Raw genomic sequence first — 26,222 nt, forward strand, 5'->3', positions numbered from 1 at the left:
TATTACTTGAGGCTTTCCCTTTACCAGTTTGGATTTATCCCCTAGCAGTTTAGACTCTCCCCATTATTACTTGAGGCTTTCCCTTTACCAGTTTGGATTTATCCCCTAGCAGTTTAGACTCTCCCCATTATTACTTGAGGCTTTCCCGTTACCAGTTTGGATTTATCCCCTAGCAGTTTAGACTCTCCCCATTATTACTTGAGGCTTTCCCTTTACCAGTTTGGATTTATCCCCTAGCAGTTTAGACTCTCCCCATTATTACTTGAGGCTTTCCCGTTACCAGTTTGGATTTATCCCCTAGCAGTTTAGACTCTCCCCATTATTACTTGAGGCTTTCCCGTTACCAGTTTGGATTTATCCCCTAGCAGTTTAGACTCTCCCCATTATTACTTGAGGCTTTCCCTTTACCAGTTTGGATTTATCCCCTAGCAGTTTAGACTCTCCCATTACCACATTGGACCCTCCCATTAACAATTCAGACTCACTACCAGTTGACTTTCCCTTAACCATTTTGGGACTCCATTACCGCCTATGACTTTTCCATTACCAGGTTAGGACTTTCCCATTTGCACCTTGGACTTTCCCATTACCACTTAGGGCTCTTCCAATACCACATAAGGACTTGGACTTTCCCATTACCACCTTGGACTTTCCCATAACCACTTTGGGCTCTATCATAAGGACATTCCCATTACCAGTTAAGACTCTTCCATTACCACTTGGACTTTCTAATTACTATTTTGGGCTCTCCCATTTCCAATTTGGGTTTTCCCATTACCACATAAAGATGTTCACATTAACAGTTTAGAATCTCCTATAACCACTTTAGGTTTGCCCATTACCACATAAAGACGTTCCCATTACCAGTTTAGATTCCCCCATTACCACTTAGACTTTCCACATAGACTTTCCCATTACCAATTTTGGCTCTCGCATTACTACAAATCATGTATCATTACCAGTTTAGGCTTATTACACAAAGATTTTACCATTACCAGTTAAGATTATCCCATTACCAGTTAAGATTATCCCATTACCAGTTGGACTTTCCAGTGTTCACCTTAAGATTGCAATTTCCACTTGAACTTTCCCTTTAGACTTTCCGATTACCATTTTTGGCTCTCACATTGCCACAAACCATGTATCTTGTATCATTACTACTTTAGGCTTTTCCATTACTAAACTAGGGTTTTACCATTACCAGTTAAGGTTATTCCATTACCACTTGGAATTTCACATTTCCACCTTAAACTTTCCACTTGGACTTTCCCATTTCTACCTCAGACCTTTCCATTACCATTTTTGGCTCTCACATTACTACAAACCATGTATCATGTATTATTACCAGTTTAGGCTTATTACACAAAGATTTTACCATTACCAGTTGGACTTTCCTGTGTTTACCTTAGACTTTGCCAATATTCTTATGGGATTGGGTTGAATTGTCATCAAGGGTACCAGACAATTAAGTAAGATAACACTTGATTGAAATCTAATGACATGGGTCTCTGTTTCAACTCTGAATTTGGCATAAGTGTTGAAAGGCAGATAAGTCCTCTTATGAGCTAGCTCCTGTCAGGGCCAACATTCCCTAACATCATGACTTTCAGATTAAAAACTCGTATTATTTTGTAAAGTGCTATTTTTGAAGTATGTATGGTAAGATTTGATGTACTGACATAAAAAATACACAAGTACTTAAAAAAATTGACGAAAATAATACATATATATACTTTGCTTTTTATTACTGACCAGTATATAAAAATTGGTTAACTAGTCATTCAGTAAAGCAAAATAAGTATGAATAAATATATCATGAACAGAAAAAACAACATCTAAATGCATGTTTGCAGTTAAAATTGATGTTTGTTATACATGTGTATGTATTGATTTTGAATAAGAGTGTCACTTTAAAAAAAAAACAAGAGATGTTTGTCAAACATTATGCCCCCTGAGCGCCAAGTTGCCAGAAATATTTGGACAATTGAATGAAATATGCATGGACTGAAATGACAGCTGATTTGTCATTGGATGCATATGAGGCAGGTCATCTACTGGTCATACCTAATCTTCATGTCAAGTTTGATGACCATAGGTCCGGGAATTGTTGAGTTATCACTCGGACAAGCTTTGGTCTTCCAACAGACCGACCGACATGTGCAAAGCAATTATATAACCCCTCTGCTTCGAAGGGGGGCATAATTAAACTAGATGTTCACTGAAAACTGATACTTCAACTCATGCATTTAGTGACATATAAATTTCTACTGTCTACTATATAAGAAAATAAAATATGGACAATCAGAAAACCTTTTTTCAGCTTACAGTCACACTGACCTTGACCTTTGACCCACTGACCTCAAAATCAATAGGGTTCATCTGCTGGTCATGACCAATAAGCCTACCTAGTATGAGGTCCCTGGGTCAAAGCGTTCTCAAGTTATTGATCGGAAACCGTTTTTCATGTTAAGGTCACACTGACCTTGACCTTTGACCTCAAAATCAATAGGGTTCATCTGCTGGTCATGACCAATACACCTACCAAGTATGAGGTTCCTGGGTCAAAGCGTTCTCAAGTTATTGATCGGAAACCGTTTTTCATGTAAAGGTCACACTGACCTTGACCTTTGACCCACTGACCTCAAAATCAATAGGGTTCATCTGCTGGTCATGACCAATAAGCCTACCTAGTATGAGGTCCCTGGGTCAAAGCGTTCTCAAGTTATTGATCGGAAACCGTTTTTCATGTTAAGGTCACACTGACCTTGACCTTTGACCCACTGACCTCAAAATCAATAGGGTTCATCTGCTGGTCATGACCAATACACCTACCAAGTATGAGGTTCCTGGGTCAAAGCGTTCTCAAGTTATTGATCGGAAACCGTTTTTCATGTAAAGGTCACACTGACCTTGACCTTTGACCCACTGACCTCAAAATCAATAGGGTTCATCTGCTGGTGATGACCAATACACATACCAAGTATGAGGTCCCTCGGTCAAAGCGTTCTCAAGTTATTGATCGGAAACCATTTGGTATTCCGACCGACCGACCGACAGACAGACCGACCGACCGACCGACCGACCGACCGACCGACCGACATGTGCAAAACAATATACCCCACTTTTTTCAAAAGGGGGCATAAAAATTATTTGGCTTCTAGACTATGAACGATTAACTTTATGTGACCTGACTGGTTGTTGAGTGTTCCTGGAACTTGCAGAATTTTCAAGAACCCCACTTTCTTCATAGTCAGAAACACTTCCAATATCATGAACAGAAAAAACAACATCTAAATGCATGCAGGGCTATAAGGGCTTTCCACAGTTAAAGACCACAAACAAAAAATGTTTTACGATGCACTTACTCCCAGATAAGATTTACTACAATTAATAATATTGTTTTAATATTCCAAAAAGGATGAATAAATGTCTAAAACAATGGTTCTTATGAAGGATACCGAGTTTTAATTTGAAAGAATTGAGCATAATTATGGTATTTTTACTTTATGAGACTATAGTAAACCACAGTAAATCTTTTAGCATTCCTCAATCTTTTAATATTTTTGCACTTTCTGCTATTAAATACACGACTACAATCTTTTTATCAGTAATTAATATTTTCCATAAATGCATCATTTAGTAAGTTTTAGTAAGTACTAAAGGTTTATCAGTCAAAATTGATGTTTGTTATACATGTGTATGTATTGATTTTGAATAAGAGTGTCACTTTAATAATATAAAAAAAATTATTAAGTTTTGAGGTACAAAATTTAGCAAGCATAATACATTTATTCTTTGCAGCATGTGTAGCTGTCATAAGGAGTTGAGCAAATTTAACGAAAGAAAATTTTATTAGATTTCCAATCAAAAAGCATTTGCAGTTTTTTCCGAAAAAGTCTTTATACTTAATGAATACCGTATGTTTTTGGTGTCAAAAAAGTCCATACTACCCAACCAACAATGTATTGGTATGTGTGGTGAGTGCAGCTATTTTAAGAAAGAAATTACCATTTTTGTAACCTAACCAGGAAATGAATTTAATCCACTATTTTTCATTATTGCATTGAATATCTTTCTTATTTGAAAAGAACCTACAAGACATTGTTCATTCATGGGTCGTATGGGGCATTTTAACACAAAAAAACATAGTTATGTTGTCAAAAGACGTTTCCATAAAATTGCAAATGCATATGATCCAAAATCTGATAAAATATTGACAAAAAAAATATAGATTTTATTTCACTTTTCACATGTTTTTCCGTTTGTTTATAAATACTATGCAGAAATAAGTTTAGACAACATAATAAAATTTATATCACTGGATTGGAAATTTAATTCTCTACAAACTTTACATTGATTACTAATTGATTAAACCAAAAGAAATACTAGGAAAATGGGTTTGTAATGCATGAGAGTCAATTTTCCAGTAATTACCAATAATATTTTATGAAGAAGGGGTATTGATATGTACTGATAAGCCATACACTGGCAGACCTAATATGGCTTGGTTTGACATGAAGTAAAGGGTTAAAGGAAGTTTAATAAGTTATAAATGCATGCAAACTTGACATGTTTGGCAGTTAAACCTAAAATTAAGTAAAACTTCATTCAATAAAGCACAATTCCTAACATATTCTGTAAAATTCATTATGTTTAAATCCTTTACAGCCAGACACAGCACCCTGTGTCTTTTCAAAACCTAGCTAAAACATTTAAATACAATAACACTTGCAGTTTACTACAAATTGAGTACAACAAACTAGTTAATATATTTTATGCTTCGATTTGCACAATATTTTTTTCTACAATACAGTTCTAAAGAGTCATCTTTTCATCGCATGTACAATCCTACAATCGCTTTTTTCAAATCAACATTTCTGAGTATTTAAAATCTCAATTCAAAAGTTTTTTGGGGTCATTTTGACAAAGATTTTTTTTTCACAAGTAACACCTTTCGCTTTGATTTGAGACACTCACTGTACATTTCACTGAAATTCTGATACATTTTGTGGTACACTTATTAAAACGATAGCCTCAAGCAAATCTATACACTCTCATTTTCTGTTATCTCTCATTGGACTTTCAAAATCAATCACATAAGTATCATTAAATTGTCTATTAATCTTCACTTTCCCCACTCCTGGTAATGACTGTCTAGATCCAAGTTTTACATGTGTCCCATCTTTTACAAGTGTTGGATGTGTCCCATCTTTTACACATTTCGCACGTCCTCCATCTTTAATGAGTTTGGCATCTGCCCCATCTCTGACATTACACGTTTGACTATCTTCAACATTGCTTCTAGACTGTGAACGATTAACTTTATGTGACCTGACTGGTTGTTGAGTGTTCCAGGAACTTGCAGAATTTTCAAGAACCCCACTTTCTTCATAGTCAGAAACACTTCCAATATCACTTTCTAGCTCATAATCACTATTCTCAGTAGTTGGTACAACCCTCTGTTCAGCTGCATCTAAATCATCAACCAAGTTAATGTAAGTAATTCCAGACAACTCTGTCTTCTCTTTATTGGGAGACACGTCAAATGGAAGGCTTTTCCTAGCCCCTTTTCTGTTCTTAGACCTCTGCTGCTCAATTCTTTCTGCTATACCTCCATATTTACGCAAGCTCTTCAACTCTGTCAAAGGCGTTCCAGTAAATGAAAACTGGTCTCTAGGATTGTTCTTATTGCTTTCCAGTTTTTGCTTCATTTCTTTCCCATACATCTCAGTTTCTTCCACAATTTTTCTATCATCTTCTTTTGATTTTCTATTATATGACCCAACTGTCATTCCTCCATTTATATTCACTTTTACATTAAAAGATCTTGCCCTCTTATTTCTTGGGGCACTTTCCACCATACTTTTATCTTCATGACTTTCATCCTGCACACTGTATACAATCTCTGGGCTTTCCGACATGTTTGTGTTACCTTCTAAATAACTTTTATCCACTCTGATAGGTGTTGGTAACTCTTCTTCAGTGTTGTCCACAATATGACTGCCGGTTGCTCTACCATCAATATTATTTCTTCCATTAACATGCCTACACCTTCCCACTCTTTCCTCATAAACTCCAACACCACTAGTAACTCTATTTACCTTCCTTCCTCCATTTACATTCTTGTAGATGGTTGCTCTTCCTTCATGAGCATTACTATTGTCTGCTGTTCTTCCTGCATCATAGTTCACATTGCCAATTGCTATTCCTTCATTAACACTCCTATTGTCTGCTGTTCTTCCTGCATTATAGTTCACATTGCCAATTGCTATTCCTTCATTAGCACTCCTATTGTCTGCTGTTCTTCCTGCATCATAGTTCACAATGCCAATTGCTATTCTTTCATTAACATTCCTTTTGCTGGTTTCTCTTCTTTCATAAACTTTCCAATTGGCAGTTGCTCTGTCTTTAGCGTTCCTATTTCCAGCTGCCTTTCCTTCATTAATATTCCTATTGCCAACTGCACTTATTTCCTTAACATTTGAACTGCCAGATGTCTTTCCTTCATGAACATTGCCAGTTGTTTTTTCTTCATTAGCATTCCAACTGACATTGACTCTATTGCCACTTGTTCTCACTTCATCAGCATTACTTATGCCAATTGCTCTTACTTCATTAACACCAAAATTTCCAGATACCTTTCTTTGATAAACATTCCTTTTGCCAGATTTATTTTCGTAATCTACATCCCTATTGCCATTTGCTCTTCCTTGATTAACAGTCCAATTTCCAGATGCCTTTTCTTCATTAGCATTCCAATTGCCAGTTGCTCTTCCTTGATTAACAGTCCAATTTCCAGATGCCTTTTCTTCATTAGCATTCCTATTGCCAGTTGCTCTTCCTTGATTAACAGTCCAATTTCCAGATGCCTTTTCTTCATTAACATTCCTATTACCAGTTGCTCTTCCTTGATTAACAGTCCAATTTCCAGATGCCTTTTCTTCATTAACATTCCTATTGCCAGTTGCTCTTCCTTGATTAACACTCCGGTTTCCAGATGCCTTTTCTTCGTTAACATTCCAACTGCCAGATACCTTTTCTTCATTCGCAATCATAAGGCCAGTTGCTCTTTCTTCATTAACACTCCAGTTTCCAGATGCCTTTTCTTCATTAACACTCCAACTGCCAGATACCTTATCTTCATTAGCAATCCTACTGCCAGTCACTCTTCCCACTATCCCACTTGTGTTATTCTTGACTGTCTCATTTTCACTAACATTCTTATCTTGCTCTGCTCTTCTATGCCTACGAATCCTTGAGTCGTTATCTTCCGACTCGCTCGCTGTTGATGGAAAATCATCCTGAAAGCTGTTGTCATGAAACTGACTGTGACTTGACATAGTTCCACTTCTCAGTTTCTTGTTTGGCCTTTCAATACTTAATGACTCGTTTTCCTGATATTTTGTCATAAAATCTTCACCATGATGTCCATGAACAGATTTCTCAGACACCTGGCTTTTATAACTATGGACTATAATACCCCGTTTTTTTCTAAGAAGTTGTCTACTCTCTGACTCTATATTATTTCCACTATTATATCTTTTCGCCATCTTGCCTCCATGCTTAATAGTCACCGGTGAAAGTAGATCCACGTATTCTTCATCAGAATTTTGATTGAGAAAAACCTCACTTGCCCTTCTTTTTCTTGCTGGGTGAATTTCTTTCACACAAGTTGAAGACTTTCTCCCAGCTGTGAGATTGTGAGTGGGGTGGTGTAAGATTCTCTCATCCTGACCGGAGACATGTACAAGATTCTTTGCATTGAAACCTGTATTATTTCGCCCAAGTTGTAAATTCCTCTCACATGGGGAATCATTTCTCATCGGAGACACAAAAGCAGTTTTTTGATAATTTCTTATTGGAATGTTCTTGCCTGGATCATCATCATATCCCATTTGTCTGGCTCCTTTTGTCTCATAATGACTTTCCTTTTTAGAAATATTTTCATGCCGGAAATCTTTGAGCATATCAGTGTCATCTCTTGTCGATTTTTCCACTTCTATAAAACTAACTTCCCCATATTTTGGACATGGCCTAACAACCCCTTTGCCATGGGTTTCTATTCTTGCTCCTCTACCACTATCATCACGTCTATTAAAGTCATCTTCCACTAAATCTTGCTCCTGTTTGATTGCATCCAAAAGTTTTGACATCTGCTTCTTAACGCTGTCAGAAAACTTCCCGCTCTCGATGCCGTGGGCCATATTTCTTACAGCGGACAAATCATTCCCCCCAATTCGTTTTTTTTCATTATCTTCATCAATTGAATTGGATATAGAGTTATTCCCATATCCATCGTCATGTTTAAAACCGCCAATTCTCCTATTTGGCAATGGTTTAACAACTGTAGATTTGTGATCAAAGGGAGGTAATTCTACTGTTCCCAATCTAAGGAGTTCCAAAGGCGAGAGTTGTCTTTTCTTGGTGCTATAAGCTACTGCTGGGGAGTAAGGATAAATTGAGCTGTCCAGACCTTGTGCAGGAATTGTATTTTCACCTGAAAAAAAAAGAAATAGTAGCGAAAAGTATATATGCATTTTAATGTGGGTTTTTTAATGGTTGTTAAAAGGGATTTAAAATTAGTGTTTTACCGGTAAAACACTAATTTTAACATTATTTTCTCTATGATAATAAAATTGCAAAAAGTATTACAATTAAAGTATAAAACAATATTTTGGCATTAGTGCGGTGCAAGTAAAGTCAAGAAATGATTAGAAATGCAAGGTCTTTACCACTCGACCACAAGGACTTCTACAACAGTGATGGATATTTTGACCTTTAACAAAACCTTGATAACATCCTGTGATAATTGTCAATCAACCAATCACCCAACACCTACTTACCGAAACCTGTTAGTAACTTGAATTGTGGTCTTCAAAGCCAATATTTGAGCAAATATCAACATTTGTGAAGGGTTCCAACCGTCAGTATCTTAGTTTTAACACTACTAATGATTTGCCACACTTCATTTCATTATCAAAAAAGTGCATTTTACACACCATGAGCCAGTCCCTTTAATACTGTCAACCCAAGTAAAGTGTATAACACAGCAATTAATTATACCAAGTGGAACAGTTTTAAGGTAAGCTGTCCATCATTAGAATGCAAAGATGTGTTAGTGCATTTTAGAAGATTAGCTATTTATTGAAAAGAAAACAATTATAAAGACTTATATTTTTAACTGTACACGTAGATATATCTTTTCTTTTCTTTTGATCATTAAAGGCAAATGAGTAAAACATAACTAGAACTCCGCGAGTCGGACGTGTCGCCTGCCGAATGATTTACTGTCGACATTATAGCTGTTGGATTGGCATTTTATTCATTTATAGACAATGATGTTGCCATTTAACTTTCATGTGTAGGTGGCATTTGAATTGAAGGTTAAAACGTTAAGCTGGACAAAAATAACAACGAAAATAAACAAAAGGCAATATCTCTAAAAATATGGAAGCAAGCGTTACGGTTCTTGTGCACTGCATTTGCCCTCAATGTATAAATCTATCTACCTATTAAGTTTCAGGTTGATACCTAGCTACATGTATGAAGTTTTTAGTTGATATCTCTTATATTCTTCAAGATATGCCCCAGACAAAACATTAAGGCATGAAAATTAACAAAAATCTATTACTCTAAAACTAAGAAAGCAAGAGTTACTGTTATTGTGCACTGCACTTGCCCTCCATGAGATCTATGTACATATATTTACACCTCAACTTTCATTCCTTAAATGAATTGCCTTTCGGCAATTGCGTTCATCAATTGATGAACGCAACATCTTCGGATATGTTCGGATCGCAATTCATCTCACAATATACATGAAAACTTTTGATCTTGTTATTGTTTGTATTGTGTCAGCAGGTCACGTAAAATATAAATTAACATTTTAGAAAGTGCTAACTTATTATATATTAAAAGTTTTGTTGCCAAAAGTGTTTCAATTTAACGTTTAAAAGTGATTTCAAGTGGTTGATCTTTTCCCGCGTTATTAAGACGTCATTTGAAAAAAATGTTTCCGGTAACAGTCGGGTCGTCCTATTTACAGAATGGGTAAGAAAGAATTACTGAAAGGTAATCCGAAATGAAATGGAAGTATTTTTTTAACGTTTCTTGAATAAAATAATGAACTATTGGTGTAAATATAAGGAAAGAATTGCGGGGTTGATGTCATTATCGGGGATATGAACGCAATTGGGCTGGTCAAAGTATGCGTGGAGTCCTTCAGACTCCACACACTTAGACCAGCCCAATTGCGTTCATACCCCGAGAATGACATCAATCCCGCAATTCATTCCTTAAATGAAGTTTTAAGTTGATAACTGTTATATTCTACAAGATATGCCATGGACAAAACATTAAGCATAAAAATTAACAAAGAGCAATAACTCTAAAAATATGGAAGCAAGAGTAACATTTCTTGTGCTCTGCACTTGCCCTCAATGAAATCTATCTACATATGATCATCCTGAAACCTGTTGTCAAGTTGATACCACTCATAGTTCACGAGATATGCCCCAGACAAGTGAAAACCGGACGAGGACGCCGCCACCGCCGATGACAAAAATAACCCTTATATGCCATTTCAGGCGACACAAAAATGCATTGAAATAAAAAGAAATCAGAGTTTGTCCTCACCTGGTGCAACCAGGAAGGACAGAGGTAGATGGCTGGCGAAGAAAGGATGTTTGGCGGCCGCACTTGCCGTCAACCTCTCCTCCGCTTTATATGTGAGCAGGCCAGTAATGAGGTTGGCAAACATCACATCACCACAGTGCAGGTGGTCCATCATAGCCAGCGTGCCTGGAAACACAGGAAAGTCATCAGTGATATTCTGGACAACAAAAGACATATTTAAATGGGGCTCAATATAGGTCAACACTGGATAGATGGAAAGAAAACGGTTAATATTAATACATTATGTTAAAGTCATTTGACTTTTATGATCAAAACATTTTAAAGCATATGATTTGTGTACAGTTAAACAAGTATAAGCCTTTATAAATGAGGTACTCCATCAATAGCTACATGGCCACAAATTCCCCACTTAAAAATTGCCAAAATATCGCTAACATATTTTAATGATGCATGTTTTCATGATTCCTTCAAACTCGTCAAAAACAAAAAAGCAGACATAACCCAGGATGCCCCAAACAACTACATTCTGTTATATAACACAATCATCATGAATCATATGTCCACTAATTTGGTTTTATGTTTTTGTTTAATCATCAAAAGTACATGTATGGTAACTCAATAAGAATATGATTATCCATTTTACCAAAACAAACAGTTTTCAAATAGCAACTTATGCTGCTGACAAGTTCAAAGTGAAATGATAAACAATTTCAAGAAGTACTGCCTGTATGTTAAATAATAAAAGTGATGTATAATAGAGTATATAAGTATCTTTCATGTGTTTCTCGTCCTGATAGAAAAATCCAGCCCGAGGGCACAAGCGTATGAGGTAACCAGCCATGCAAGTGTGCCTGAGGGTCAATTTTTTTTTATACAGACCCGAAAAAACATAAAAATATTTTCTCATGCACTCAAAATTATCAATTTGAGGAAAAACTGACTTTAAAATACAATGTTTTTGTACATTTCACTAAAAAGTGGGGGCAACATTTTTTAACTGATGTCATGAAGTGTACTGGTAGTAATTTTAAGATCACTATTGACATCAAATCGTAAAAATCCTGTTTTTAACAATTATTTCCAATTTGAACTAAAAGTCTAGCATACTCATTTATTAGATTTCGCTTTATTGAAATTGCATAATGTGATTTTTATATGAAAACTATACAGTAAAAGAAATAAAAAGTGGTGCATTTTTGCACATAACTATCTTACATGGGGTGTGTAGGACAGCTTTTTCCAGAACTGGTCATATGACCAGACACCCAAGTCTGGTATGCAAGAATGTCACGTTTTACTTACTGTTGGTGTGGTTTTCTTCTGAAGTAAATTCTTTGTATGTTTCAAAGTACTTTCCTGCTCTGAATGCACTGGCTGGAAATGGTCCCAATACCTTCACTATCTGAAATCATTATTCACATACAGTTACTCATAAAAGAAAAAACATTGATTGAATATTAAGTCAGGAATTTCTCAAATTTTTTGGGAAAAGAATGCTTCTCAAAATTAAAAAAATAATAATTGGTTTTTCAAGTCAATTTGGGCATTTCCATGCAAAGTAACTTTTAAATAAAACCCTACAAATTGTGTGTTTGTGTGAAGACTGTTAAATACCAGTCAATTTTTCAGGATTATAAAATTGTGATTGGGAAAAAATAAGACTAGGTTGCCTTTGGAATGGGTCTGATATTCAGCCCCTATGAAATGGCCAAAACAAACCCTTAAAAAAGTATAAAAACAGTTTATGAATAAATTTTAAACCTCACACAACAGCCTATTGTGTGAAACTGGATACTGAGGTAATTCTTTGGTTTGATCAAAGTTAGCCAAACTTTATCGATTGGTCAATGTGTGATCAATAATTACTATTTACCAACCAAATAATTTAAATGTCCAGACTAGCCTAGATATAACACGTGGATAACTTATCATAGGTTAATATACAAATGGCTGCAGGAGTGAGAGTGGTCTAGTGGTATAGGTGTCCGCCTCTCACCCAGGAGGTTGTGGGTTCGTTCCCCACCAGGGGTACTTTCTCATGACCTCTCAAAAAGGACACAGTACTGGTTTCTGCCCAGGAAGCGGACTCGAGAGTGATCTTATAAGCTATCAGCTTTCGTCATAATCGAGCTTAAATAAATTAGTATACACCAAATGGCTGCAGAATACCAAAATGATGAAAAATCATCTTTGAAACAGTCAAATGGTCGAGTATTTATTCTCTGGAAAATTCTCCGGATCATGAAAATATAGGACACACAAAATATTGTTGGTTATCTGACAATTTCTCAATTGAAGGTCATATGGTCAACAAAAGGATTACATTCAATTTATATACGAAACAAATACAGATTTTATCGTAGAATCAATACTTGTGTAAGAATCTCCTGTTGTGATGAGCCCATAAAGATCGGGCGTCCCAGGTACAGCTCTCCGAGGATACACCCGAGGGACCAGACGTCAATCTCGGGGCCAAACGGGAGCCCAAACATCACCTCCGGGGCCCGATAAAGTGGTGTCTGGAGGCGGAAATCTTTGTAGTAGAGGGATACTTCACTGTGCACGTAGTTGAGGGCATTGCCGAAATCAACGATGTGTACACTGTCAAGGTCTCTAGCTATAAGAAGAAAATCGTTCATTAGTTAAAAAAAAATTAATGTTGCTTAAAACATGATAACATTAATTCTAAAAAAGATGTTCTTGAATGAGCCAAAAAATTTATTCCTAATATAACAAGAGCCGTCGTAAGACAGCGCACTCGACTACGCCGCTTTGACATTGAATACAATAACGATGTAATAATACCAAGTTTGGTCTCTTTATGTCAAACCTAACTAAAATTATTTGATACAAAAGGTGACTTTGATGCTGCCCTCCCACCAGCCCAAACAATGACGCAAGTCATTCAAATAACTTGATTTCCCATTATGAAAATGTGGTTAAGAATATACAAATATGCCTTTCAAAGGAAATTAAAAAATAAAAAAAATAAAAATTCAAGGGCCTTTATTTGTTTTGAGGCTTAAAGCGGAGTTATGTTTCTTGTTGTAAGATGGTCGTAAATAATTTTGAATTTTATTAAGTGCATTTAATGAACGGTATAGAAGTTTTTTTTATTAAAATCCCAACTTGCCCTTAACTTTTACTTTAACCTAAGTCAATCAGGCAAGGGTTCCCACATTTTTCTTTAAGTAAAATTCCAGACTTTTTCCAGACTTTTTCAAGCTCTTTTTTGCAAATTCCAGACTTTCTCTCAACCTTTTTCACAGTTATTACACAAAACATTTCAGTGAAATAACTTATTTGCCATTTTTGACATTTATTAAACAACTTGTTAAATAACATCAAATGTCATTTTCAAAGGGTTTTATTCTCAAAAACAAAACCTTTCACTTTCTGAACTTCTTAGACATTTATTGAACAACATGATTAACCTTTAGCATGCTGGCCTCTGTGAACAGTGTAGACATGGATCAGCTGGCATGATCAGGGTCTAGGATATTTGTGTTTGCTACTTGGAAACTTAAAGGCTTACCTACTATATGTGCATAGAACAGTGTGGACCCTGATCAGCCAGCATGGTTTGGTGCCGGTTGGTCTCCTAACAATACCAATTTTCGTAATTGGTGGATAAATGCATGCCTAAGGTAAATATAATCAAATATCACATTAAAACAAGAAGCAAATGATTTGGCACCATATGGCATTAACAGTAGAAAAAAATTATTTTAATTCGAGGGTTTCGAGTCAAAAGGTGCTAAAATGTCTATAATTTTCATAGGCACTTAGAACCTTTGGGGACCAAGCCCTTGATATTTACTGAGGATTTCATGCAAAATTGTATTTACCAAGTACTTCTGTATTTCAGGGAACTATGGCACATTCTTCAGTTATCTATAATATCTAGAATATATACCAACAAACATTTATAGTAGCAAGTTTGGTGAAATTCGGATAAAAACTGTTCAAGTTTGAGAGTAGACAAAGCTAAAATGGCCAATTTTGATAAATTCAGGGGGCCATAACTCTGGAGTGCCTAAAGCGATTAGGCTAGTTATCGAACTTGACCTAGATATTTCACCAACAAACACTTTCATGAAGTTTGGTGGAAATTGGATGAGAAATGTTCAAGTTAGAGAGCGGACAAAGCTAAAATGGACAATTTTGACAAATTCAGGGGGCCATAACTCTGGAGTGCCTAAAGCGATTTGGCTGGTTATTGAACTTGACCGAGATATTTCACCAACAAACACTTTCATGACGTTTGGTGGAAATTGGATGAGAAATGATCAATTTAGAGAGCGGACAAAGCTAAAATGGCCAATTTTGACAAATTCAGGGGGCCATAACTCTGGAGTGCCTAAAGCGATTTGGCTGGTTATCAAACTTGACCTAGATATTTCACCAACAAACACTTTCATGAAATTTGGTGGAAATTGGATGAGAAATGTTCAAGTTAGAGAGCGGACAACATTGTGGAGCCGCCCGCCCGCCCGCCATGGGTGTTCCCATAATACGGCCATCGTAAGATGGGCGTATAAAAAGTTTTATTCTCTGAACAAAAACTTACTTTCTGAACATTTTTTAAAGCTGCACTCTCATATATACTTTTTTAACAACTTATTTCATTTTTTGTCTGAGATAGATAAACTTTTGACGTAAATATTTGGAAACCAACGATAAAAGATTGCCAACAAAAGATCAGATCGCTAATTTTCATATTTATGTTCGAAAATTTATGTTTTATGGTTTATTAACGGTTATATAAATATGCATAAAACACCAATTTTTTATCTTAAATATAAATATCTGTGTTTGCCAGCAGTCTTAAATAATTGGTTTTCATGGATTTTTGCCAAAATTGGCTCGTTCCAAGACAAAAGTAAGAAAGTTGTCAAATTGTTCAATCCGTAAGAGGGAAGCTTTAAACAAATATTGAACAACTTGAACTCATAACATCCAGTGTCATTTTAAAAGAGTTGAACTCTCTTTAAAAAAATCTTCTTGCATCAATGAGCATGCAATTCAGCTATATCTGTCCATCAATCTTCATCAATCCATGGGTGAAAATGCAAAATAAGTGACTTTTTTGCACAAGTTTAAAACTATTATGATGTCTACTGGCCAGAGAACTGTGGTCTTCTCAATGTCTATAAATACGAGCAAGGTCAGTCTAAAGGCATGATCATTCATAGATTCACACTTGAATAGCAAATATTTGCCAGGCTGTGTAGCACTTCGCAGACTATTTAGATCATTGCAATTAACATTCATGTATGTTATTGATAGCGTATCTCGAGTTTATTTTAATGAACTAGGGCCAATTTCACGTATTAAAATATATTTCGATGAATGCATAGATCGCTAATTATCCATGATCATTAATTAGCATACTGTAGATAAAAATATTGTTGTATATAGCACCCACGATTCTTACTGACAGCGTATATAAAGCGAATCGCGACAAACTGCGGCCAATTTCTTGTTTAAAATAACTTTTAAATGCAGACGGCAGTGACAAATAAACGCTTGCATGTGGTAACGGAAACCTTCTTAGTCTCGATCATTCAGTCGCTCTGATCAGAGTCAATTGAACAGAACAGTGTCAGATGCAAGCGTCTAGATGATCGAGAGTACTTACTTTTACTAGTTTCGTACCCAAAACAGTTCGAACTTTAAATATTACTTTTCCCGGCTTTTTCTCGATTTTAACCTCTAATCGCAAAATTCAAGGCATTTTCACGACCAGGAACAGACTTTTCAATATTCCAGACTTTTTACCGTTTTCCCGGTAGCGTGGGAACCCTGATCAGGGGCCATAACTTGTATTAAGGATATGGAGTTTTGTAACCTCATTGGGTGATGGTCCTGAACAATTGTGTGAAGTATTAAGTCAATTAAATGAAGGGTATAGAAGTTATTAAACAATATCCCAACCTGCCCTAAAACTTTAACCTAAGTTCCATAGTCAATCAGGGGCCATAATTTGTATAAAAGATAATATGGAGTTATCTAACTTCATCATGTGATGGCTCTGAACACCTGTGTGAAGTATTAAGTCAATTGAATGAATGGTATTGGAGTTTTAAGTGAAAATCCCAACTTGCCCTAAAACTTTAACCTGCCCTAAAACTTTAACCTAAGTCAATCAGGGGCCATAACTTGTATATAGGATAATATGGAGTTATGTAACCTCATTGTGTGATGGTCCTGAACAACTGTGTGAAGTATTAAGTCAATTGAACAAAGGGAAGTTATTTATGAATATCCCAACCTGCCCTAAAACTTTAACGTAAGTTTCATAGTCAATCAGGGGCCATAATCTGTGTAAAGAATAATATGGAGTTATCTAACCTCATCATGTGATGGCCCTGAACAACTGTGTGAAGTATTAACTCAATTGAATGAAAGGTATTGGACTTTTAAGTGAAAATCCCAACTTGCCCTAAAACTTTAACCGGACGCCGACGCCAACGCTGGGGCGAGTAGTATAGCACACCTATTCTTCGAATAGTCGAGCTAAAAATAACAGATTTTATTTTGTTGACGCGGGGAAATAGCCGGGTGAAGATGCTAAAGTAATCAGGTTATTTTACCGGCTTTCAGCCCATTTCTACACCCCTGAGGTGATATCTTGCTTCCTATAAAAAAATAGTTTGCCCTGCCACAGACATTTACCAATATAATAAAGTAGCAATAACCTGTTGACTCTGTTAAGCATACCTCGTTTGAAGAGGATGTTATCTGGCTTCAGGTCAGTGTGTATGAGATTTTGCTGCCGAAGAAACCCCAGCGCAGCCAGAAGTCGCAGACCTACCACACGGATGTCTGCCAACACCTGAGAAAGAAATGTATCATTTATTATTCATTGTTATCTGACACCATACAATGTTTACAAAAATATAAAGATTTTATTTTCGATGTAAAGAAAAAGTTTTCATGAAAAATAATAATTGAATTTTACATTTCTTATGCTGCAGAGCTTATGAATTCCAAATGATGTATAAAACAAATGAAAATGTACCCATGCTCATACATTTGAAATAGTTGAAAAGGATATGATCAAGTTAAAGTAGTAAAAGTAAAAACTAAATTATAAAATGAGAAATATTTAGCTAAATATAAAATGCTAACTAATGGTACCTGGCTTCGAGGGATATCACTGAACACCTCTGTGAGTGGGCAGGGTACCAGTGGTTCAAACACCAGACAGTAGTGGTCGTCATGGGTCAGTGAAGTCTGTAAGAAAAACTACAGATTTTGATCTGCATACAAGAGGTATTTTCATGATCATAATATAAATGCTTCCATCGAAGAGGACATGCTCGGTGCTTTCATAACTAAGGTATTAAAACAAGCAAGTTAAAGGAACTTCCAATGTTTACCAAAAAGAAAACAAGTTTCCTTACATGTTTCCTTAATTTCAATGTTGAGAATATTTCAATGAGCCCATTTCATTAAAAGATCTTTTATTTGGAACTGCGATTATCAATCATCTTAAATCTGTTCAAGTGTAACAATTGGCAAAAAGCTGGGAGATGTTATTTCTTAACTTTTGTGTTCATTTTAATACTAGCTTACATTTAATTCACACAAATATGCAGCAAAATAATGAACGTCTGACGCTAAGATAGGGTTTAAGCTAAAGAGTTCTAGGAGGGTGATGCTACACCCTGTCGGTTTTTGGTAGCTCCCTTCTGCTCTAATGGAGACAGGTAAAGGCAACAATTCCGTCTTCAAAGAACTAAATGCTTAAATAACTCATATATTTCTTTTTTAATTTGATAATAAATACATACATATTTCAAATAGTTGGCAGTTGAAACCTAATATAACTTTAAATAAACACAGATTCTAACAATTTTTCTGTCAAATTTATAACGTTATTCACAGACACCATGTCTCCTTTAATCCTTAGCACCCTGTCCCTTTTCTTCAGCACCAGACCCTTTTACCTCGCTCAAACCCTAAGTACTAAGGGTAGCCTGATGCCCTATCAGGTATTTCAATAAAAGAATGTAGACCTTTTATGCGTCCATAAAATCTAAAATTAAAATGGCCCAGAATTTAATCTCAGGAGTTTTAAAAAATTGGGGTCTTATTGAAAGTGAAATCAATATACATATATAGTAACTAAATATCTAATAATCTTACAATCATTCTCAGAGTATGAGAGTGGTTAAGAGGGTCAGCCCTCGCAAGCCTCTGTAGAATGGAGCTTTCTTGTGCCCCAAATGGATAGAAGTTGGCATGTAGGATCTTAATGACCACATCGCTGTCCCTGTTATACAAGTCCTGCAAAAGAAGTATACAAAGGTTACTCTAACATATACAGGTATATCAATTTACACTTACGAAGACGTTACAAACAGGCTGAAACATAGTAACTACTTTATGTAAATACTAATTCATGTTTATCTGTATTAAACATATTTATTTAACCTGAAATCAGACATGTTAGCCAAAATTGACCCTGCTATTTAAACCTCATTTGACATGTAAAACTCAACCAATGTACATGGCATAAATCATTTAAGTTTACAAGAGATAATTATCAGAATAAAAATATAAATACTATGTATTGATCTGCAGTACATATATTTTGATCCTAAAATCTGACCTGTAAGACAAAGTTGACCATGGTATTTATACTACACTTCTTGACATGTAAGACTGAACCAAAATATGTGGCATTACTTACATAAAAAAATATTTCAGTTAAAAAGAGATAATTATTGGAATAATATCAGAAAATAATAACAAAATGAATCCATCACCTCTGCCAATACCACGACTGCAGTCTGGCCAGCAGCATCAAGTATTTCCTTTACACGATAGCGCAGCCCTATTACACATTCTCCTTTTGGATCAAACTGTCCATCATCGGTTGTGTTTGCCCCATACTCTGTTAAAAGGCAAGATGTCATTGTGATTCATGTCATTTTTTATCAACATTTGCCAAATAAAGTTCTGACTGTCATCAAATTAACATGTTCTAAACCAATATGTTTCAGCAAAATAATAAAATATACAGCATTTATGTTTTTCTTAGCTTTAGAATCAGGCTTCACTGTCATTTCAAGAAAAACAGCTATAAGTCATAAAAACGAAAATATTTGTTTCCACTTACCCAACCAACTCACACATATTTCCCTTAGTGTGGATTTCAGTTTTTGTAATTCCCTAAGAAATTGGGCACTTTTTGAGTGAACATGATCAAATTTTACCATTTTATATTAACATTTTCAACAATAGTGATATACCCTGACCGAGGTCAGATTGGTACAGAATCCTTCAGTGCGTTCAGTAAGGCGAGCGTTTACAAAACGCTCGCAAATGTTTTGTTTTGTATCCCTGTTGCAACGCTACGCATACACGTTAAGCGGGAAACCAAACAGCGAACGTTCGCCACAAACATCTTTACTGAACGCACTGCTGGTTCTCCAAAAAAATAAGAAAAAGTAAATTATGCTACCATATACTTTTTGAGATGTTATTGAGATGATATTGAAAACAAAGAACTCTTTTTAGCATATTATTGATTTACTACTGGCAATTGTTTGAATCATAATTTCTTTTGAGGATGATGATAATGGCTTTATTTATTAACACAAGTAGACTTTGACCAAGAATTTGTCTTATATTGTACCAGAAAGGTCAGGGACCAAGTCAGTCTTGATGAGGTGATAAAGTCTTCTCAGTCCGCCACTAGCATAGGCCAACAGATGGAGAACGGGGGCATCTTTTATAACCTTATCTGACCTGCAAATAAGGAAACATTACTGAAATCACAAGTTCAAATTTGCATCAAAACTTGAACTAAAATGGCACATTGTTATTTTTTTTAATTTATTCATAAAATGACAACTGTTTCTATCAAAGACAGAGTAATGTTAATCGGACACACCTTTGTTGTATTCTGTCACCAATGCAACCAGTTATTTGGAAAAAGTTGCTATATTACTACTTAAAATCATGAGTATTGTAAAAACACCACCCTCAGTATGAAGGCCTTCACATTTCAACCTTGAATATTAATAATAAATAATACTAGGGGAAGATTTTGATTGATAAATATATATATATTTATGATATATGTTCATGTTTTTTTTTTGTTTTTTTTTGGTCCCCATGTATTCATTTACCATATCAAACTAGAAATGTGTCCATAGGACACGGATGCCCCCACTTCGATTTTTTGTCACAGAAAATAAGCCATAATGATTATTCAGGATAATCTCAAGTCTTTTTTTGCAAATAAAGGGCCGTAACTCCTAAATGACAAAAGCAATTTCCATGGCTATCGAACTTGATCAAGATATTATGGTCACAATCATGTATGTAAAGTTTGGTGAGTATTGGACACATACTTTTCAAGAATTAGATTGGAAACATATATTTTTGAAGTATTTTTGGCAAAAAAGGGCCGTAACTCCTAAATGACTAAAGCGATTTCCATGACTATCGAACTTGATCAAGATATTATGGTCACAAACATGTGTTTAAAGTTTGGTGAGGATTGGACAAACAGTTTTCAAGAATTAGATCGGAAACAATCTTCGGGACGTACGTACGTACAGACAGACAGACGTACGTACGGACAAGGGCAACCCTATATGCCGCCACTTTGTGGGGGCATAAATATGGGGCGTGGCTAAAAAGTATGTGTCCTACTAAATCCGAATTGTTAAATCATCCGAAAATTGTCAAGTGATCATAACAAAAATCTGACTTACTTCTGCCACGATTTGAATGCTGAACCTTTCATTTCATAAATGTAGTTCTTCAATAAGTTTGCTACGTCATATTTCAAGTATTAAGATGTATAATTAATGTATACAATTCAATAATTTTTGTAATGTTTTTGTTTTTCCCGCTGAGACATCTTTGTCTTGTGAAATTCACAGACCATCGTATATCAAGCAAAACGCCCCATTCTATACCGGGGTTCGTACAGTATGCTTTAATCGATCGTAGCGCTTGGGAGTATGTTTTTTTTTGGTCCTTGGTAGCGCCTATTTTTTATTCCGTGGCCTAGTGGTTAAAGTGGGCGGGATGTTGTCGGTTTGATAGTTGGTACAAGTAGCTCCCGTGCCAGGTGCTGGGCATTTAAAATGTAATGTAGTGTTTGGTGTACTCAGTGCTGGTTTACAAGGAAAAGTTGTATCCCGTGCTAATCACCAAGCACGTAAAAGAACCAAGTGGTCTTTTCAAAATAAGCGGTAGCTAGGTATCGCTCATGGACTTCATTGCATCCCGCCACTGTCTCTTCCCCGTACGGTCCCTTCAGTATAATGGACCAGTCAATTGTAACCACAGACCCCCAGGTCCGAGGAAAAGCGGGGACTTTCCGACCAGTCAAGCCCGCGTAAAATCCTCGCCCTGCGGGGACGAACTGTTCGTAAAATCCACGCCAAATGTCCCCGCACCCAGGGACCCTGGGTAAAGCCCCCCCCCCCCGCAATTTTGGCGCGAAGACAAAACCACCGCATTCACCTGGCACTGCGGGGCCACCTGCCGGAAGGTAAAAACACAGCCCATTTCCTCAGCTATCCCCGGTATACCCCCGGATCTAGGGGGGCCGTGGTTACAATTGACTGGTTCATAAACACAAAAACGAGTAGGTAATATGTGCTTGCACTTTCACGGGTTTAAGTTGACCGAAGGTGTAAAGAAATACATACATAGGACAACGGTAAAACCTTTGTTTGAATTGTTGATACCACGAGACGCTTACTAGGCACTCTCACAATTCATGGAGGTGTAACAGTCCGCTGCAGGTGGCGGATATGCGTTCATAGTGTAACGGTCCGTCACCTGTAGGCGGCGGATGTGCGTTCATAGTATAACATTCCGTTATAGACTGAAGTACGTTCATAACTTGTGCGTTTGTTTACTTGGTTGGTAATATGCAATTAAGCAAAGCCCGGTATATGTGTGGATTGAGAATTTACTGAATATTAACATCAGCGAAACCTTTAGGGCTGAGCATGCTTTTCTCTGAAGGGATCTGTTGGTGTCTGTTTGACGTCGCACATTACAGAGGGAAGACTCCACACATTGATTTAATCCTTGTCTATATAGTTTGCTATCATTCATTACCCTATACATTAGGTATTTTACTGGCCAATGAATGTCGGTCAGTTTTTTTTTTTCAACATATTTAGCGCAGTTAAACCTAAGTAGAATCTAATATAATATAACACTTGTGAGCTGAATCTAGTCAGTTTCTCCCATTTCTACGGGACGGCAAACCTTTAGATAAATGAGACTAGGCAATACAAATAATTCGGTGGACAATGTCAGGTCACTTGCCAACCCGAATGTATGCCTGCCGCAACAAATTAAATAGAAAAGATGTATATAGGCTTTCCCATCAGAAGGCTTAAAAAACTTGGGGTTGGTTTTGTTTCATTCAGTCAGTAATAGTTGGCGTCGGACAGTGCCAGAGTTCAAGATGAGGTAGCGGATCTCCAAAGTGCGCCCCCACTTTTGTCAAGTATTGGGATCGCCCCTGTATCCGTACATAGTACATACACATGTATGTACTTACTTACTTCAATGTGTAAATTTGACTTCGGACAACGACAGAGCTAATTGGTTTGCGAAAAAGTATCGAACATGCAGAAGCGGACCCCAAAGTCCTACCCATTTAATGCTAAATTTTAGGTCCGCCCCTGTTTATTGCCATATGTACTCACTTTGATGTGTTAATTTGACGTCGGACAGCATATTGCTTGCGAAAAAATGATTCGAAATGAGATAGGGATTCCCAAAGTGCGCCCCTCTAATGCTAAATCTTGGGACCGCCCCTGTAAATGTACATATGTTCTGACTTCGATCTGATATCTTATAAGGGGGTATCAAGCCATGCCATTTGTTTGTCTTTCCTCAATCGTTGGCGCATTGTTAAGCTAGTGTAACAGATGGCCACAGCGGCCACGTTCTAAAGCCTGCTGAATGTATATTGACCAATTTTATGGATGTTCTTACAGACCCTCGTAATATCATGCTCATGTTTAAATAGCATTTGTTCAAGCTGTCGCTCTTTGCTCTGGCACAAGTATAGAATTTCCTACAATTATCCGTGCATCACTAAGATCTACTTAGATTTTACTGGCCAATCGGATCACCTCGGCCATTATCCAACAGGTATGACTTGCCGGAGATGGCCGAGTTGTTACGATTGGAAACTGACGACATGTTTTTTTCTTGAAATCAATTAATACGCTTTCATTTACAAGTACTGCTGATGAATACACATACTGTTATGTTAAGGGAATAAAAGGTTTGAAGAAAAAATAATCGCCTTTTAATACTTCGAAACATTAATCCACGGGACTTACCAAATAAACATGTTTTGAGAAGTTTTGGAGCAATAGCAACGTCATTGTTTTGTATTTATAGATTGCTCAGAATTGACTCAAACTTACTAGTAAAAATGATTGGTTTGTGTTTTGTTGGTGTACTTATAATGTGCAGTGTTTCCGCTAGCGGAACAGCTCTGATGTTTGAACTTCCGGACCGGAAACGATTTTGTCTCAGCGAGGAATTTGAGGGTCCTAAAGATTACGTGCTCGAATATAGGGTCATGAAAGGAGGAAAAAATGACGTAGACGTCTCCGTAAGAAGTCCGAATGGAAAAATTATTCATAAGAAATCACAAGTGAAAGAAGGGAAATTTGAATTTGAAACGTCAAGAGGAGCCTATCAATTTTGTTTCAGCAACGAGTTTTCTTCTTGGGTTCATAAGACGGTGTTCTTTGACCTTCGACCTGCGGACATTAACTCATTGGCAGGGGAAGCCGGAAATGAGGTTCCGTTTGTTAGGAATTCAGCGGAAAACTCTTGTGACGAAATCCACGAGACTATGACGTCAGTGATGCGATATCAACGCGACTTCAGAATCAAAGAGTCCATCGGACGTCACATCGCAGAGACGGTCCATTCCCACGTGTCTTGGGTTTCCCTTCTGCATACTTTCGCCATTCTGCTGACGGGCCTTGGACAATCATTTCTTCTCAAACGATTTTTCACTGAAAAGTCTTCAGACAGTGTAATAAGTTCAATTAAGGCGGAAACTTAATAACTAGTTTCATTTAGAATACATTTACACTGAAACATATTTTAAGAGACGAGAGAATAACACTGTCAACATTGTTATTGACTACGCTAATCATTATTCTGTATCAACAAAGTTGTAAGGTGTTTATGAATGTTACTTATATGTTTATATGAAATCACCTTTAAACCCCTTCTGACTTTATTTTTTCCCAAGCGTTATCTTCAACGATAAGGTAAATACCTTAGCGCCCTAGTTCTACCTTAGTTCTGAACTGGTTCATCACCATTTGTTGGATATCAACCTTCTTTCCTTGAATGTCAACAGCAAATGGGTGGCGTAAATCACAAGCAAATTATCTGTACGTCTATACGTGCATGTCAAGTTCGCAATCTTACTAAATGGCAAGTTCTTCTTTGCTTGCCACGCATATATTGAGGATATGATTTTAGATTAGGTTGGTCAAGTCCATTATCTTACTAAAGGGCACGTTCTTCTTTGCTTGCCACACGTATATTGAGGATATGATTTTAGATTAGGTTGGTCAAGTCCATTATCTTACTAAAGGGCACGTTCTTCTTTGCTTGCCACGCGTATATTGAGTATATAATTTTAGATCAGGTTGGAGAAGTCCATTATCTCACTAAAGGGCACGTACTTCTTTGCTTGCCACGCGTATTTTGAGGATATGATTTTAGATTAGGTTGGTCAAGTCCATTATCTTACTAAAGGGCACGATCTTCTTTGCTTGCCACGGGTATATTGAGGATATGATTTTAGATTAGGTTGGTCAAGTCCATTATCTTACTAAAGGGCACGATCTTCTTTGCTTGCCACGGGTATATTGAGGATATGATTTTAGATCAGGTTGGTCAAGTCCATTATCTTACTAAAGGGAACGATCTTCTTTGCTTGCCACGCGTATATTGAGGATATGATTTTAGATTAGGTTGGTCAAGTCCATTATCTTACTAAAGGGCACGATCTTCTTTGCTTGCCACGGGTATATTGAGGATATGATTTTAGATCAGGTTTGAGAAGCCCGTTATCTTACTAAAGGGCACGATGCTCTTTGCTTGCCACGAGTATATTGAGTATATGACTTGTGATCAGATTGGATAAATCCATGATCTTACTAAAGGGCACGATCTTCTTTGCTTGCCACGCGTATATTGAGGATATGATTTTAGATCAGGTTGGAGAAGCCCGTTATCTTACTAAAGGGCACGATCTTCTTTGCTTGCCACGCGTATATTGAGGATATGACTTGTGATCAGATTGGATAAGTCCATTATCTTACTAAAGGGCACGCTCTTCTTTGCTTGCCACGCGTATATTTAGGATATGATTTTAGATTAGGTTGGTCAAGTCCATTATCTTACTAAAGGGCACGATCTTCTTTGCTTGCCACGCGTATATTGAGGATATGACTTGTGATCAGATTGGATAAGTCCATTATCTTACTAAAGGGCACGATCTTCTTTGCTTGCCACGCGTATATTGAGGATATGACTTGTGATCAGAT

General features: G+C 36.6%; 1 protein-coding gene across 1 annotated transcript; it reads right to left on the reverse strand.

Moving 5' to 3' along the window:
- Positions 1-1,771: 1,771 nt before the first annotated feature.
- On the reverse strand, positions 1,772-21,519 carry LOC128210001 (uncharacterized). Its single transcript, XM_052914292.1, has 10 exons — positions 21,372-21,519; positions 20,285-20,397; positions 19,413-19,540; positions 18,790-18,930; positions 17,779-17,874; positions 17,359-17,473; positions 13,008-13,252; positions 11,938-12,037; positions 10,636-10,800; positions 1,772-8,497 (listed from the first exon to the last, which is right to left on the reverse strand). Exons 1-10 carry the CDS (start codon positions 21,401-21,403, stop codon positions 5,055-5,057), a joined length of 4,578 nt encoding a protein of 1,525 aa, XP_052770252.1. The 5' UTR covers positions 21,404-21,519; the 3' UTR covers positions 1,772-5,054.
- Positions 21,520-26,222: the final 4,703 nt, after the last annotated feature.

This window comes from Mya arenaria, chromosome 11, assembly GCF_026914265.1.
Source record: "Mya arenaria isolate MELC-2E11 chromosome 11, ASM2691426v1".
Classification (NCBI taxonomy): domain Eukaryota; kingdom Metazoa; phylum Mollusca; class Bivalvia; order Myida; family Myidae; genus Mya; species Mya arenaria.

Bases quoted from the DNA above. Each gene is read 5' to 3' on its own strand.
- LOC128210001 (XM_052914292.1), bottom strand. From the start codon at position 21,403: ATGAAAGGTTCAGCATTCAAATCGTGGCAGAA. The intron at 18,931-19,412 runs GTGATGGATTCA...CTTCTTTTGCAG, and splicing joins CAGTCGTGGTATTGGCAGAG to GACTTGTATAACAGGGACAG. The intron at 12,038-13,007 runs GTATTGATTCTA...TAATGATTTCAG, and splicing joins AACAGGAGATTCTTACACAA to ATAGTGAAGGTATTGGGACC.